This window comes from Sus scrofa, chromosome 16 (assembly GCF_000003025.6).
Source record: "Sus scrofa isolate TJ Tabasco breed Duroc chromosome 16, Sscrofa11.1, whole genome shotgun sequence".
Classification (NCBI taxonomy): Eukaryota; Metazoa; Chordata; class Mammalia; order Artiodactyla; family Suidae; genus Sus; species Sus scrofa.
This window is the reverse complement of record NC_010458.4, coordinates 47442937-47458289: the sequence shown is the minus strand read 5'-3', so window position 1 is coordinate 47458289 and position 15353 is coordinate 47442937. Positions and strand designations below refer to the sequence as shown.

The 15353-nt window shown below is 41.5% G+C and overlaps 2 protein-coding genes across 10 annotated transcripts in view; one reads left to right on the top strand and one right to left on the bottom strand.

Annotated features, from left to right (window-relative positions):
• CCDC125 (coiled-coil domain containing 125) overlaps positions 1 to 15353 on the top strand; it is a 36510-nt gene that overhangs the window by 20300 nt on the left and 857 nt on the right. For 5 of the 8 annotated variants that reach the window (XM_013984842.2, XM_013984840.2, XM_005672514.3 and 2 more), the window contains exons 5-11: positions 335 to 412; positions 1055 to 1140; positions 4504 to 4586; positions 6567 to 6679; positions 10844 to 10951; positions 12322 to 12496; positions 14542 to 14669. In XM_013984842.2, coding sequence (XP_013840296.1) covers positions 335 to 412; positions 1055 to 1140; positions 4504 to 4586; positions 6567 to 6679; positions 10844 to 10951; positions 12322 to 12496; positions 14542 to 14669 — 771 coding nt within the window. The remainder of the gene's footprint in view (positions 1 to 334; positions 413 to 1054; positions 1141 to 4503; positions 4587 to 6566; positions 6680 to 10843; positions 10952 to 12321; positions 12497 to 14541; positions 14670 to 15353) is intronic. The other 3 variants (XM_005672515.3, XM_021076890.1, XM_005672516.3) reach the window with 2 other exon arrangements.
• The window catches only part of CDK7 (cyclin dependent kinase 7), a 35660-nt gene continuing 32801 nt past the window's right edge, over positions 12495 to 15353 (bottom strand). For both annotated transcript variants that reach the window (XM_021076536.1, XM_021076537.1), the window contains one exon: positions 12495 to 12899. In XM_021076536.1, the coding sequence (XP_020932195.1) occupies positions 12826 to 12899 (74 nt within the window). In that variant the 3' untranslated portion in view covers positions 12495 to 12825. The remainder of the gene's footprint in view (positions 12900 to 15353) is intronic.

Sequence of the window (15353 nt, the reverse complement as noted above, 5' to 3'; positions counted from 1 at the left end):
GTGGCTCGGATCCCGTGTTGCTGTGGCTCTGGCGTAGGCCGGTGGCTACAGCTCCGATTCAACCCCTAGCCTGGGAACCTCCATATGCCGTGGGAGTGGCCCAAAGAAATAGCAAAAAGACAAAAAAAAAAAAAAAAAGAAATGTAACTTATACTGGAGTTCCGATTCAGCTGAAGCTGCAGCTCCCAGCTCTGATTCAACCGCTAGCTTGAGAACTTCCATTTGCCGTGGGTGCAGCCCTAAAAACAAAAAAAAGCAAAAAAAAGAAAAAAAGAAAAAAAAAAAGAAAGAAAAGAAATTTAACTTATATTGACATGCTCTTTCTTTTTCTTAGGCAATATTTGACAAAGCCACAAGTCATACCCAGGCAGTGCTTCAAAAAACTGTGGAACAAAAGAAATCTTTGGAGAAGGTATTTGCCATTTTTAGTGTGGACTTGTTTGATCCAGTAAGTTTTCAAGTAGAATTCCCTTAAAAATCACCACGCCAACAGATACGTCATTTGTGCCTACCCTCTGTTAGACGTGCTTCAATGCTACACAGTCCCCTCCCTTTTGGAGCTCATAATCCAAAACAGATTGTCACATCGGCAAAGCTTGCCAAATCGACACCTCCTATTTTTCTTCTTTTCCTATTTTTTTTCCTCTGCTTGCCCAGCAGAGCCTGCCTCTTTCTGACATCTCATTTTCACCCTGGTCTCATTCTGCGCCTGTTTACCCTCCCTTGATGGGAATGTCCTGGGCTTAGATTTTCCAGGAGTGTATTTTGAGGCCTGCATGAATTGAGGGTGATGAGAAATATAGGTTCATGCCAGCAAATTTTGAAGCTTTAAATTTTTTCCTATTATAGGTAAGCTTCAGCAAAGCCTTTTTGAGTACTAGAGAGGCATGTTACATGTGTTTACAAATATCAAAGACTCTTTTAGAGCAATAGTTTTTTTTTCTTTTGCACCTATTTATGTGAAATGATTAAATGATTTATTTCAGCTATTCATATGTCCTGAAATGATTTATTTACAGTAATTTTCCATGGAAGTGCTATTTTCTTTCTATAGGAAATAAATGCCTTGCAGTGGGAAATAGAATTTGATCAGAATAGATTTAAAAATATAGAGGAATCTTGGATCCAAAAATATGACAGGTTTGTATGTTATTATTACATACTTTTTCTTTTGTTGTCTTTTTAGGGCCGCACCCACAGCATATGGAGGTTCCCTGGCTAGGGGTCCAATCGGAGCTGTAGCCGCCAGCCTATGCCAGGGCCACAGCAACTCGGGATCCGAGCCGTATCTGTGACCTACACCACAGCTCATGGCAACACCGGATCCTTAACCCACTGAGCGAGGCCAGGGATCGAACCCGCATCCTCATGGATGCTAGTTGGGTTTATTAATCGCTGAGCCACGATGGGAACGCCATTACATAATTTTTCTTTGGAACTCTTTAAAATGTAATTGAAGGAGTTCCACTAGGACCCAGTGCTGTCAGGCTGTGGCTCGGGTCATTGCTGAAGCCTGAGTTTGATCCTTGGCCCACAATGCTGCACATGTGGCCAAAAAAAAGGGTAAATGCACATGTAGATTTATTTGATGTTGCCAAATTCCACCATATAAGACTTGTACCAGTTTGCAGTCCTACCAGTAATGCATGAGAGGGCTGGTTTCTGTAGCCTAAGCAAGAGAATATGTCAGATGTTTTAGTTTTTGCCAGTGGGACAAGGTTGTTTACCTAGTTTGACTGTTTTGTATTTTGTTTTGGCTGCACAGAATCCAGAAAATTTTGTTTCAAGAGCTTACCTCTTAAGATGCTCTTCGACTAGACTAGGCAGAGCTATCAAAGGATGCTTTAATTGTGAGGTCTGCATAAAAATAGTTAACCAGATGGCAAAATTAATTCGTTTGACTGAGTAGATTGTTTTTATTCCATTTACTTATTTGCTTTTTAGAGCTGCGCCCACAGCATATGAAGTTCCCAGGCTAGGGGTCGAATTGGAGCTACAGCTGCCGGCCTACACCACGGCCAGAGCAACACGGGATCTGAGCTGCATCTGAGACCTACATGACAGCTTGAGGCAACTCCAGGTCCTTTAACCCACTGATCGAGACCAGGGGTCGAACCTGCATCCTCATGGATTAGTATTGTTGGGTTCATTCCCACTCTGCCACAAGGGAAACTCCCAAACTGATTAGGATGTTGTTTTTTGTTTTGTCTTTTTGCCTTTTCTAAGGCCACTCCTGTGGCATATGGAGGTTCCCAGGCTAGGGGTCTAATCGGAGCTGTAGCTGCCGGCCTACACCAGAGCTACAGCAACCTGGGATCTGAGCCGTGTCTGCAACCTACACCGAAGCTCACGGCAACGCCGGATCGTTAACCCACCGAGCAAGCGCAGGGACCGAACCCGCAACCTCATGGTTCCTAGTCGGATTCGTTAACCACTGCGCCACGACGGGAACTCCCTGAGTAGGCTGTTTTTAAAATTATATTTATAAATTAGTTTTCATGCACCTAGTAAAATGTCTGTGAGCATCTGAATTGTCTTCATGACTGTAGTTATTCATAATTTAGTCTGAAAATCACTAAGACTTCCTAGAGTCTTAGGAAGAGGTTACTCTAACAAAGGTACTTTAGACACTGCTTGAGAAACTGTTTTCACATTTTATTTATTTTTCAGGCAATTCATGGAAAAGGGATGCCTTAGATTTATATTTGTATTTTTTAGGTACAGTTGACATTAGCATTACATTAGTCTGGTGTATAACACAATGACTCAACACTTGTATGTACTGCAAAATGGTCACCACAATTAAGTCCAGTCCACACCCATCACCATACATGGTTACAGAATTGCTTTTCTTGTGATTAGAACATTTCTTTTTTTTTTTTTTTCCTTTCTTTTTTTCTTTTATTTTCCCACTGTACAGCAAGGGGATCAAGTTATCCTTACATGTATACATTTTTTTCCCCCACCCTTTGTTCTGTTGCAACATGAGTATCTAGACATAGTTCTCAATGCTACTCAGCAGGATCTCCTTGTAAATCTGTTCTCAATTGTGTCTGATAACGAGAATATTTCAATTTTACTTGAGAAACTAACTGTATGACCACTGTTTTAATAATCTGAGGCCCATCCTGAGCACAGCATTTAACATTCCCCACAAATATCACAAAATAGCCTCTTGGGTATTTAATTTAAAGTTACAAATTAGACCCAATGCTCTGGCTACTATTTTTAATTCCAAAAAAATTTTAAGCCTCTGATTTTGAGCACTTTAAGAACTCTTGTAAGTGAAATTCTAGCTTTTATTCAATAGATAAAGCCCCCTGTGTATCTTTTGTTAAAATGGAGGTGTAATTGACATACAGTATTGTATTAGTTTCAGGTGTTCAGTATAATGACTTGATATTTGTGTATATTACAAAATGATCATGATCACACAATATTCCAGTTAACATTCATCACCATATATTGCTACAGTTTTTTCCTTATGAGAACTTTTAAGATCTGTTCTCTTAGCAACTTTCAAATAGTGTACAATAATTGTTAACTATGGAGTTCCCATCGTGGCACAGTGGTTAACCCACTGGTATCCATGAGGACATGAATTCGATCCCTGGCCCCACTCAGTGAGTTAAGGATACGGCGTTGCTGTGAGCTGTGGTGTAGGTCACAGATGTAGCTCAGATCCCGTGTTGCTGTGGCTGTGGTGTTGGCCGACAGCTACAGCTCCAATTCCATCCCCAGCCTAGGAACCTCCATGTGCCATGGGCGTGGCCCTAAAAAGGCAAAATAATAATAATGTTAACTATAATCTCCATGCTGTATATTACACCCCCAAGATTTATTTTGTTACTGGAAGTTTGTACTTCCTATATATCTTTTATTGCAAGTTTTGGCCTAAGCATAGAGTTGATGTTCAAATGGTTATTGAAATTTTAGTAAAGAGAACAAGTGTTCAAAATAGATGCCTTAGACATATTTTTGGTCCTAATTCTTTCTCAGCTAAGTATACAGAAGGGTTAAGAGTAAGTTCTGGAGGAGTTCCCATCATGGCGCAGCGGAAATGAATCTGACTAGGAACCATGAGATTGCGGGTTTGATACCTGGCCTCGCTCAGTGAGTTAAGGGTCCGCCGTTGCTGTGAGCTGTGGGGGAGGTCACAGGTGCGGCTCGGATCTGGTGTTGCTGTGGCTGTGGCATAGGCAAGCAGCTGTAGCTCCGGATTGGACCTCTAGCCTGGGAACCTCCATATGCCACGGGTGTGGTCCTAAAAAGCAAAAAATAAAAAATAAAATAATAATAATAATAATAAATAAATAAAATTTTAGGAGATCCCTGGTGGCTCATTAGGTTAAGGATCCAGCATTGCCACTACTATGGCTCTGATTAAACTGTTCTTATTTTGTAACATTCATAAATTGTAGACTGAAGTAGGAAATCATGGGATAAAAATATTCAACTACAAAGTGTTAATGTTTTAGTTATTTGGAGGGTACTTTCTTCCAGGCTAAACTGTGAAAATGCAGTCCTCAAGGAAACTTTAAAATTGAAAACAGAAGAAATTAAAATGCTCAAGTCTGAAAATGCAAGTAAGTGAAGCGTGGTTTTTGATAATTCTTTAAAAATATTATGAGAGTTCCCTGTTGGCTTAGTGGGTCAAGGATCCAGTGTTGTCACTGCTGTGGCTCAGGATCCTGCTGTGGTACAGTCAGTCCCTGGCCTGGGAGCTTCCACATGCCATGGGTGCAGCCAAAAAAAAAAAAAAAAAAAAGTTCAAAGATCAGTTTTATGTAGAATGTCCTGTGTTAAGAACATACATATCAATAGACAAAGTGCTCATATTTTGAAGTAATATATTTTAAGGGTAAATGAGAAAAGAAATGCATCAGTTAGGTTGGTTTTTTTTAATGGCTGCCCCCATGGCTTATGGAAGTTCTCAGGCCAGGCATTGAATCTAAGCCATTGAAACCTATGCCACAGCAGCAGCAATGCCAGATCCTTTAATCCACAGCGCCAGACTGGGGATAGAACCCAAACCTCTGCAGCAACCTGATCTCTGTTGCAGTTGGATTTTTAACCTACTGTGCTACAGTGGGAACTCCAATTAGGTTTTGTTTTAGTTTTTGTTTTTTAGGGCTGCATCTGCAGCAATGAAAGTTCCCCAGCTAGGGGGTGAATTAGAGCTGCAGCTGATGGCCTACACCACAGCCACAGCAACACTAGATCCAAGCTGCGTCTGCAACCTACACCACAGCTCAAGGCTACTCCAGATCCTAACCCACTGAGCAGGGCCAGAGATGGAACCCAAGTGCTCATGGATACTAGTTGGGTTTGTTACCACTGAGCCACAATGGGAATTCCTCCAATTAGGTTTTTAATTTAAAAAAAAACAAACTTGAGGTGACATTCACATAACATAAAATTAACCACTTAGGAGTTCCCGTCGTGGCGCAGTGGTTAACAAATCCGACTAGGAACCATGAAGTTGCGGGTTCGGTCCCTGCCCTTGCTCAGTGGATTAACGATCCGGCATTGCCGTGAGCTGTGGTGTAGGTTGCAGATGCAGCTTGGATCCCACGTTGCTGTGGCTCTGGCGTAGGCCGGTGGCTACAGCTCCGATTCAACCCCTAGCCTGGGAACCTCCATATGCCGCGGGGAGTGGCCCAAGAAATAGCAACAATAACAACAACAACAAAAGACAAAAAAAAAAAAAAAATTAACCACTTAAACAATTTATAACATTTACAGTGTTGTACAAACATCTAGTTCTCAAACAGTTCCGTCACTCCAAAATAAAACCTCATATTCCTTAAGCAATTTCTCCCGAATCTGTCTTTAGTTTTTTATACTCAGTGTAAAAATGGTAGAATCCATTATTTTGAAGAGCCTGAATGTATGTTTTATTGGGACACTAATAGGAAAAGTATAAACCTGTATAGTTGTTCAACTTTTATTTTTTCTCATAAAGTATCTTTTGTGGCTTTGTCAGTAAATGAAAGAATTTTAAGATGGTGCTAATAACCACTATCCCTGCCCTTTCCTCCCTACCCTTCTGCTTTTCAACAGGAGAGGAAAAGTTACTGGGGTTTTTTGTTGTTGTTGTTGTTCTCCAGTAAATAGCAGGACCCCTCTTATTCTAAATATTTGGGTTTGAGAGTCTCTTGTGAAAACTGTCAACAGAAAAGGCTGATGAGTTTGGAGAGCTGGTACATTTGACGTTAATACGATATATGAGATCTCCTCATCTCACTATCTAGTGTGAATCCATTAGGCTTTGTATATTCTCTTTTTGGAAATTCCATAAATTTTCTTTGAGGAAAGAAGACCAGACTTTGCCTGCAAAGTTAAGATCCTTCCACATTAAAAATAACATTTTATTTAGGGTTACATGTGTATTATCTCAATTGATACCCAATATTTTATCAGGTTGGTTTTCTGGATGGGGCCAGATTTTGTGGACAGTTGATGTATATGCATTGCTTAAAAGAAATATGATGTTGCTGTAAGTAGCTTAGGTGAGGCTGGGGTTAGACCTCATAACTAATACTTTGTTACATGGCCCTTCCTAGTTTTGAATCAGCAGTATTTGGAGGCCCTCTCTGTGCAGAAGGTGACTCAGGAAAACACATGCCAGGGTTCAAGTGGCTCTCCAGAGGTTTCCAGTCTTGAGGTAGGTACGCAGGTAAGAAAGTTTAGCAGGAGGGAAATTTTCCACTTTCCTTTTCTGCTATGACCACAGGCTCTGTGTCGAGGATAGCAGATTGGCAATTTGAGACTGAGAGTGACAGAGGCCCAGGTCCATTCTTCAGCCTTGCTGGCACATAACCCTTCAGGCACAATACTCTTGGACATGAGGGGATGCGCTAGCCACTTCTTGCCCTTTTATTTCCTATTTGTAGTTTTAGCAGAAATTGTGTTAGCAGTGTCTTCCTTGGGTAGGGGCTTACAGTGTCAGGGTATTTTCCCACACATTTTCCCTTTTTTTGGCCGAACCGGAAGCATATGAAAAGTTTCCAGGCCGGGGTTTGAAATCTGAGTGGCAGCTGCAACCTAAGATACAGCTATAGCAACACTGGATCCTTTAACCCACTGAGCATGGCTGGGGATTGAACCTGTGCCTCTGAAGTGACTACTGCAGATTCTTAACCTACTGTACCACAGCAAAAACTCCGCCCTATCCCGCATTCTTTTTAAATGATTTTTATTTTTTCCATTACAGTTGGTTGACAGTGTTCTGTCATCCCCCCCCCCATTTTAAAATCTGATCTTCATAATGGTCTTGTGAGCGCTGCAAAGCAGGTATTATCCCCATTGTACAGAGGAAGAAACTCAGGCTCAGATAGTTTCAATTACTTTCCCAAAGTGATGTGCTCAGTCTGGGGTTGAGTCAAGTCCAGAACAAAGATCTGCTGACACAGTGCTAATTACTTGCTAAAGTGTAAAATGGCTTACAGGGTGGAAGTTCCTCTGGTAAAATAAAAAGTGTCCTGAGGGAGTTCCTGCTGTGACTCAGCGGGAATGAACCCAGCTGGTATCCATGAGTACCTGGGTTCCATCCCTGGCCTCACTCAGTGGTGTAAAGACCTGGCATTGCTGTGGCTGTGGGGTAGCCTGGCAGCTGCAGCTCCCATCTGACCCCTATCCTGGGAACTTCCATATGCCCTTAAAAAAAAAAAAAAAAAAAAAAAAAAAAAGCATCCTGAGGACCGATGAAAAATAAGCATTAACAGTGGAGAGGAGGCTTCCATTCACTTACTATAGAACTTCAAAGAAAGCAGCTATTACTAACAGCAAATACACAGTCCTTAGTGCAGACAGCTTTCTAAATGTCTCACGTAGATTAACATTTAATTCTCACAACTGCCCCATACAGTGAGTACTATTAGGTAGGTCCCCGCTTTACAAATGAGGTAATGGAGGAACTAGAGGATTAAGTAATTTGCTGCAAGTCACAAAGCCACACTAAGTGGTGGAGCTGGGATTTACACTCGGGTAGAGTTTAGCACCTGTGCTTTTGATGACCATGCTCTACTGCCAGGGTGGAAAACTAGTGTATAATAGCAAAAAAGAAAAAAGAAAAAAGGGAGTTCCCGTCATGGCTTAGTGGTTCACGAATCCGACTAGGAACCATGAGGTTGAGGGTTCGATCCCTGGCCTTGCTCAGTGGATTAAGGATCCGGTGTTGCCGTGAGCTGTGGTGTAAATTGCAAATGCAGCTTGGATCCCGTGTTGCTGTGGCTGTGGCGTAGGCCAGCGGCTACAGCTCTGATTTGACCCCTAGCCTGGAAACCTCCATATGCCGTGGGAGCAGTCCTAGAAATGGCAAAAAGACCAATAAAAAAAAAAAAAAAAAAAAAGGAACTGAATGAAAGTTCGGAAAAAGAGTGCACTATTATAATTAAAAAAAATTTTTTTTTCTTTTTGGGGCCATACCTGCGGCATATGTAAATTCCCAGGCTAGGGCTTGAATCAGTGCTGCACTGAAGCCTATGCCATAGCCATGGCATCAAATCTGAGCTGCATCTGCAACCTACACCACAGCTTGCGGTAACACTGGATCCTTAACCCACTAAGCAGGGCCAGGGAGCAAACCCACATTCTCACAGAGATGTCGGATTCTTAATCCACTGAGCTGCATGGGAACTCCATGCTATTATAATCTTAAATCAGCTCTGGGACCAACCTTAGTGTATGGCAGGCACGAACAAGAGCTGTGAGCCAGTTGATGGAGCGCTGAGGTAAGGAAGGGGAACTGGGATTCAGAGATCCTTGCAGAAACCTTGCATTTTTATGTTGGCCCTACCTTGGTCTTAAAGGTACTTTTGGCAACGTTCTCAGGGACAGTTATCAGGAAGGAGCCAGAAGCTGAAAAGAGAAGAGACCAATCCCCACATAGCCACCGCTTATACACTGAAAGCTAACTATGTGCTTTACAATTATTATTATTATTTTTTAATTATTTTCCTACTGTACAGCAAGGGGGTCAGGTTATCCTTACATGTATACATTACAATTACATTTTTCCCCCCACCCTTTGTTCTGTTGCAACATGAGTATCTAAACAAAGTTCTCAATGCTATTCAGCAGGATCTCCTTGTAAATCTATTCTAAGTTGTGTCTGAGAAGCCCAAGCTCCCGATCCCTCCCACTCCCTCCCCCTCCCATCAGGCAGCCACAAGTCTCTTCTCCAAGTCCATGATTTTCTTTTCTGAGGAGATGTTCATTTGTGCTGGATATTAGATTCCAGTTATAAGTGATATCATATGGTATTTGTCTTTGTCTTTCTGGGTCATTTCACTCAGTAGGAGATTCTCTAGTTCCATCCATGTTGCTGCAAATGGCATTATGTCATTCTTTTTTATGGCTGAGTAGTATTCCATTGTGTATATATACCACATCTTCCAAATCCAATCATCTGTCGATGGACATTTGGGTTGTTTCCAATTTACAATTATTTTTGATGTGAGAAGGAATTTTCTGAAATAACCTTCACACTCAATGACAGTAGAATCTTCCTTTCTAAACAGTCTCTAAAACAGGATTCTATTTTAAGCCAGTCCATTCATGTGAAATTTACAGCAAGAGGAAGCTTAGACAATTTTATATTCAGTTCCTCATCAAACTTTAAAACTATCCCCATTAAATTGGTAGCTGTTAGAATACGTTGGGAAAGCAATTTGTGGTTAGTTGCCAAAATGTGTTTTTTTTTTGTTTGTTTGTTTGTTTTTTTAAAGTACAACATGGAGTTCCCTTTGCGGCTCAGCAGGTTAAAAACCCAACATAGCAAAGGGGGAGGGAGTGGGATGGACTGGGAATCCTGGGTTAATAGATGCAAACTATTGCGGTTGGAATGGATAAGCAATGAGATCCTGCTGTGTGGCACTGGGAACTCTATCACTTGTGATGGGGCATGATGGAGGATAACGTGAGAAGAAGAATGTATTTTTCTATGTGTGACTGGGTCACTCTGATATACAGTAGAAAATTGACAGAACATTATAAACCAATTATAATGGAAAAAATAAAAATCATTAAAAAAAAATAAAAGCACAACAGTGTCCATGAGGATGTGGGTTTGATCCCTGGCCTTGCTCAGTGGGTTAAGGATCCAGTAGCATTGCTGCAAGCTGTGCAGTAGGTTGCAGATTCAGATCTGGCATTGCTGTGAAGGTGCTGTAGGCCTGCAGCTGTGGCTCCAATTAGACCCCTACCCCAGGAACTTCCATGTGCCATGGGTGTGGCCCTAAAAAGAAAGAAAAAAAAAAAGTACAGTAGTTCTTAATTTTCTTCTGGCTATAATGGTCAATCAGGAGTGACCCAAACGGACTGCTTCCTTCATTGTGATCCAAAGACAGTTTTTCGAAGAATTGGGGCCAAAAGCAATTCCAGAACAGTGGAGAGATGACTGTTTGCCTCCTTGACATTAAAATTCACTCATCTTTTCTGAGTATGTCATCTCCTCTCAGCAGGACCTGACAGTAATGAATGCTGGGCAGCAGGGCCAAACCCAGTCACAGGAAATCCATATTGCAGATGTTTCTGTTTACTCACTAGGTCAAGTTGCTGCCAAGGACTCAGAAGTGTAGGCTTTTTGGAGAATGAAAAGGAAGGTAGAATTCCTTATGTTTTTGTTCCAAATAATAACATTCTGTCCTCATTTGTAGTTAATTTCCACTTGGATCCTGAAATCATGGTCTCTGTTTCCTACTAATTTTGTTTTCCTTTGCAGTTTCTTTGCATCAGATGCTTGAATAAAATGTGCCTGGGTCTATGTGTGTGCCCCTGTGTCTGTGTATGGCTAAGCAGTGTGACCCTTAGTAATGGGCTAATGCTTTTGGATTTAAAGCTTGCAGTCCTGGGAGTCTGCCTTTGTCATGGTCCTGGAGGGAGCCCCTGTGCCTGTGCCAAAATGGCAGCGTCCACTGGGAAAATGGTCCTTCAGCTCAAACAGGAGGTACTGGATTATCAGAACAGTAAAAGCTTTAGTTTTGTTTCTGTTAGTAGAAGAATAAATGGAATTATTTGCAAGAATTAGCTTAATTTGGTAGTCACTGGCTATGGGACTTATTTTTAATTTTTCCCCCTTCCTTCCTAATTTTATATAATGTTAATTAAAAGCTGGATTTTGTTTACATGGTTTCAAAATACAAACAGTATTGTAGCCATGAAAAGTTGTTTGCCTATGTTTTAATCAGCATCTCCTAAGTTCACATTTCTTTTGCTTATACATGGCCCTAGAATTACTAAATTTTAGAGGCAAAGTCCCACATGCTTAAAATCACTAGGATCTGCAACACTGATTAATGGAGAGAAAAACATGAAGCTGGGAGTTCCTGGAATGGCTGAGCAGAAATGAATCTGACTAGTATCCATGAGGATGCGGGTTCAATCCCTGGCCTCGCTCAGTGGGTTAAGGATCTGGTGCTGATGTGACCTGTGGTGTAGGTCATAGGCTTGGCTTGGATCCCGCGTTGCTCTGGCTGTGGTGTAGGCCAGTGGCTATAGCTCCAATTCGACCCCTAGCCTGGGAACCTCTATATGCCTCAGGTGTTGCCCTAAAAAGCAAAGCAAAGCAAAGCAAAGCAAAACAAAACAAAACAAAAAAAACTTAGAAAAGCTGCAAGGTGCAGTGGAACCCTTGTGCCAGCCAGACCTAGGTTTCACTCTCAGCACCATCCTTTTCTAGCTGTGTGGCTTTGGACACAAATATTAAGCAGAGGGTAATAACTAGTTTGGAGGGTTGTTGTGAGAAAGAAAGATAGTAGACATGATGTTTAGCACAGGGCCATGCCTGGCATTTCATAAAATGAGAGCTGCCATTCTAAGCAGGCTTTAGTAACCAGAATGGACCATAGCTTTAAAAACATTTTTCTCTTATTGAAGACATGGAATTTAAAGTCTTCAGAGTATATGTGAAAGCTAACATCTAAACATTAGCAATTAGGAAAAGCCTAAGATGAAAAGATCAGAGGCAGCTATGGGAGTGGCCTGAGAGATGGTATTCGTAATTTTTTTCAGTGGCACTGTCTGGAATGGCTCAAGGCAAAACTAAAATGCAGCCTTTGGCATCCTCCCCTTTTCCTCCATGGGCAGGACACACACAGGGCCTGTCTGGGGTACTGAAGTGTAAGAGTTGCACTAACAGGCAAGTGATGGGCACCACACGGGAAACCTGGTCACTTAGTTCTGAATGGGCAGCAACTGCAGGAGAGAATGGCAAGTACTAATTAACTTAGGCAGGGCATTTACTAATCTGACTCAGCATTCAGGCCAGAACTGTTCTGGTTTTGCCCCAACACCTCTCAAACTTTCTTTCAAAACCAGCTGGAACTTATGCAGAAGAGTAAAGAAGAAGCCTACATAATGGCTGATGCATTCAGAATTGCCTTTGAGCAACAATTAATGAGGAAAAATGATCAGGCACTAAGATTGACACAAATGGATAAAATGTGTAAGAGAGCAACAAAATGGATAAATTGGAAGCACCTTAAAGAGGATGGTAAGTATGAATTATAATGGCAGTGATCAGGTATCAATTCAGTTGGTTTTGGTTATAATCAATAAACTAAGCACAGTTAACATGATGGAGAATATAACTGATATTTCACATAGTTGTGAAAATCTGGCAACTATGGAAAAAGAGGGCCCACTGGGTCTTACTTAAGCAGATGAAACCATGTGGCAGGAGAGTCTCTGTTTTACAGTACTCTTCTATTTACACAAGGCCATGTTTAACAGGAAAAAAATCAGAGCACTAGATGATTAAAGGGAAACTGCCAAGAAGGAATACTGAAAATGACAGTGAAACCCAACATTAAATGTGTCCATTTAATTAAACTCTATTGAAAATATGATGAGAGGTACAGCTCCCAATCTGTGCTTTCCGTTGAGGTGCTGAGAGACTGGAAACAGAATTTAAAATAATTGATTAATCTCTGAGAAGCCTTTACAAGTCCCTAAAAGTGTTAGTAGCTCTGAGAATTTCTTAGTGCCGACACTTTGATTCATTTTATTAATATATTTCAATAATCTGGTGCAGGATGATTGTTACTGGTCATTTTCTTATGTGCAGGTAGCACCATATCATGCTTTTTGCTGTGGCAGCTTAGACAAGTTCTGAGGGATAGCTAGCTTATAAGCATATTTTTCTTTCTTTTTTGTTTAAAGACTGAAATAGAGACATTCATCCACTCAGAATTGGTGAGCTGGTCAGCTTGTCTGGTTTTTCCTCCTCTGCCACAGGTGGCTATGGAAAAGTCAGGTGTGGCCCCAGTTACCGTGGTTTATCAGGATTGTCCCTTTAGACTTGATCTGATCATCAGACCATTTGCAGAGCATTCCAAAAGTATCTTGAAACTTTCTTTATATAAATCGACACGTTTTCGGAGTTCACGTCATGGCTCGGTGGTTAACGAATCCAACTGGGAACCATGAGGTTGCAGGTTCAATCCCTGGCCTCGCTCAGTGGGTTAAGGATTTGGTGTTGCCATGAGCTGTGGTGTAGATCACAGATGCAGCTTGGATTCCAAGTTGCTGTGGCATAGGCCAGCGGCTACAGCTCCAATTAGACTCCTAGCCTGCAAACCTCCATATGCCGGGGATGCGGCCCTAGAAAAGCCAAAACAAAAACAAAAACAACCTACACATTTTCTTTTCTGCTACAGATTGCATCCTTTCTGTGGATGAAGAGTATCGGTGTCCATGTAATACATTGTAGGCTTAAACAATATGTACCTGGGCTGGGAGCTTTCATAACTGTGATGAAACATACATACATAAATCTTACTATTTTAACCATTAAGTGACACTGAGTACATTCACTGTTGTATAACCATCACCACCATCCATTTCCAGAATTTTTTCATCTTTGCAAACAGAAACACTGTACCGTTTTCTATACTAACTGCTCACTCCCCTCCCCCAGCCCATGCTCCAGTATTCAATGGGACAGCAACCCAACAATAGAGCACAGGTACTATTATTCTCATTCTGGAGATGAGGAAATGTAGCTCGGAGAACTTGTTCAACATCAGTTAGGAAATGGCTACCTGGGGGTTCAAGTCCAGGTCTTTCTGGCTCTAAAGCAGTGTGGGAATGGTTCAGAGGTCACCTGTCTGCAGGCAAGTTTTGTTGGGAGTGAATAATGTTCTCAAATAATGTGGGTAGGCGGCTGACATGGGAAGTGGGAGATAGCACATGCAAATATGGATTGTGGGCCCCTCTGGAAGGCTGAGATGATGGTAGCACGGCCTGTATTCTCCCACGGGGCCACCACTGTTGGGACTGAGGAGCAGCTGTGCGGATGAGGCAGTGGCAGGCGCTGCTCTGGGTCCTCTCACCTGCCTCTGCCGTCCTGGCTCTAAAGTCTGCTCGTCCTGCTGCACTGTGCTCCTTGCCTCCCTCGTGCTAGAGGTCTCCTGAAGAAGACAAGGTTCTGACTAACCGAGGAATGAATCAGCCCTGGTTCACACTTACCTCTTTTCCTGGAACTACATCAGTGAGTGTCTTTTTATATCTCAGCTGGATATTCACGTTCCATTTTAGGGTTACCATCACAAAGGAGTAAGAAGAGCTTAGGGCAGAAATTGCTGGCTATGCTCCCTTCAGAAAACAGTTCTAAGAGTACTGATGAGGATGATGCTCGGGAAGTCTTCAAAATGCTGACAGATTTGGTTAGTATCTTTGCTTTCTTTTTGTTAGAGGTTGTGGATAAGCTAATCCTTTTGCATCCTAGTAATTCAACTCTTTACTGCTTTGTCCTTTCGTGTTCTTTTCTCAGTTTAGGTACCATTTTCTGGAATTATGATCTTCATCCCCTTAAACACCCCACACCTGCATTCCACCTCGCCCATCCCTGTTCCTCCTGTGCAAGCTTAAAGCTCCACCCCTGAAAAGAGGAGGTCCCCTGTAATTAGGTCTAAGCATCTCTGTCATCTGCACTTATATACACACAGTTCATGACAAGACTTCCTATTTATTCAGGAATTTAACTGTTCAAGGCACTTCCTCATGCATAATATGCTTAAATCATTACCACAACCCTGAAATCAGTCCTGTTATCCCCAATTTCATAAGACTAAGACACTCATGTTAAATGAACATACTTATATATAGAAGAGTGAGTTATTTATTTGCATATAAATATATAAAACCAATTTTTACAATAACTTCAAAATTCTTTCAGAGATAACTGTTGATATTGTGTGTATATATATGTGTGTGTATATATATATACACACTTTTTTCTCTCCAGATGACTTAAAACATTTTCAACACAAGGAATGCTGTTTTTTATTCTTTCAAAAAGAAAAAAACCTCAGTAACTAGCATAATGCTTAGGAATCATTGGACACCTG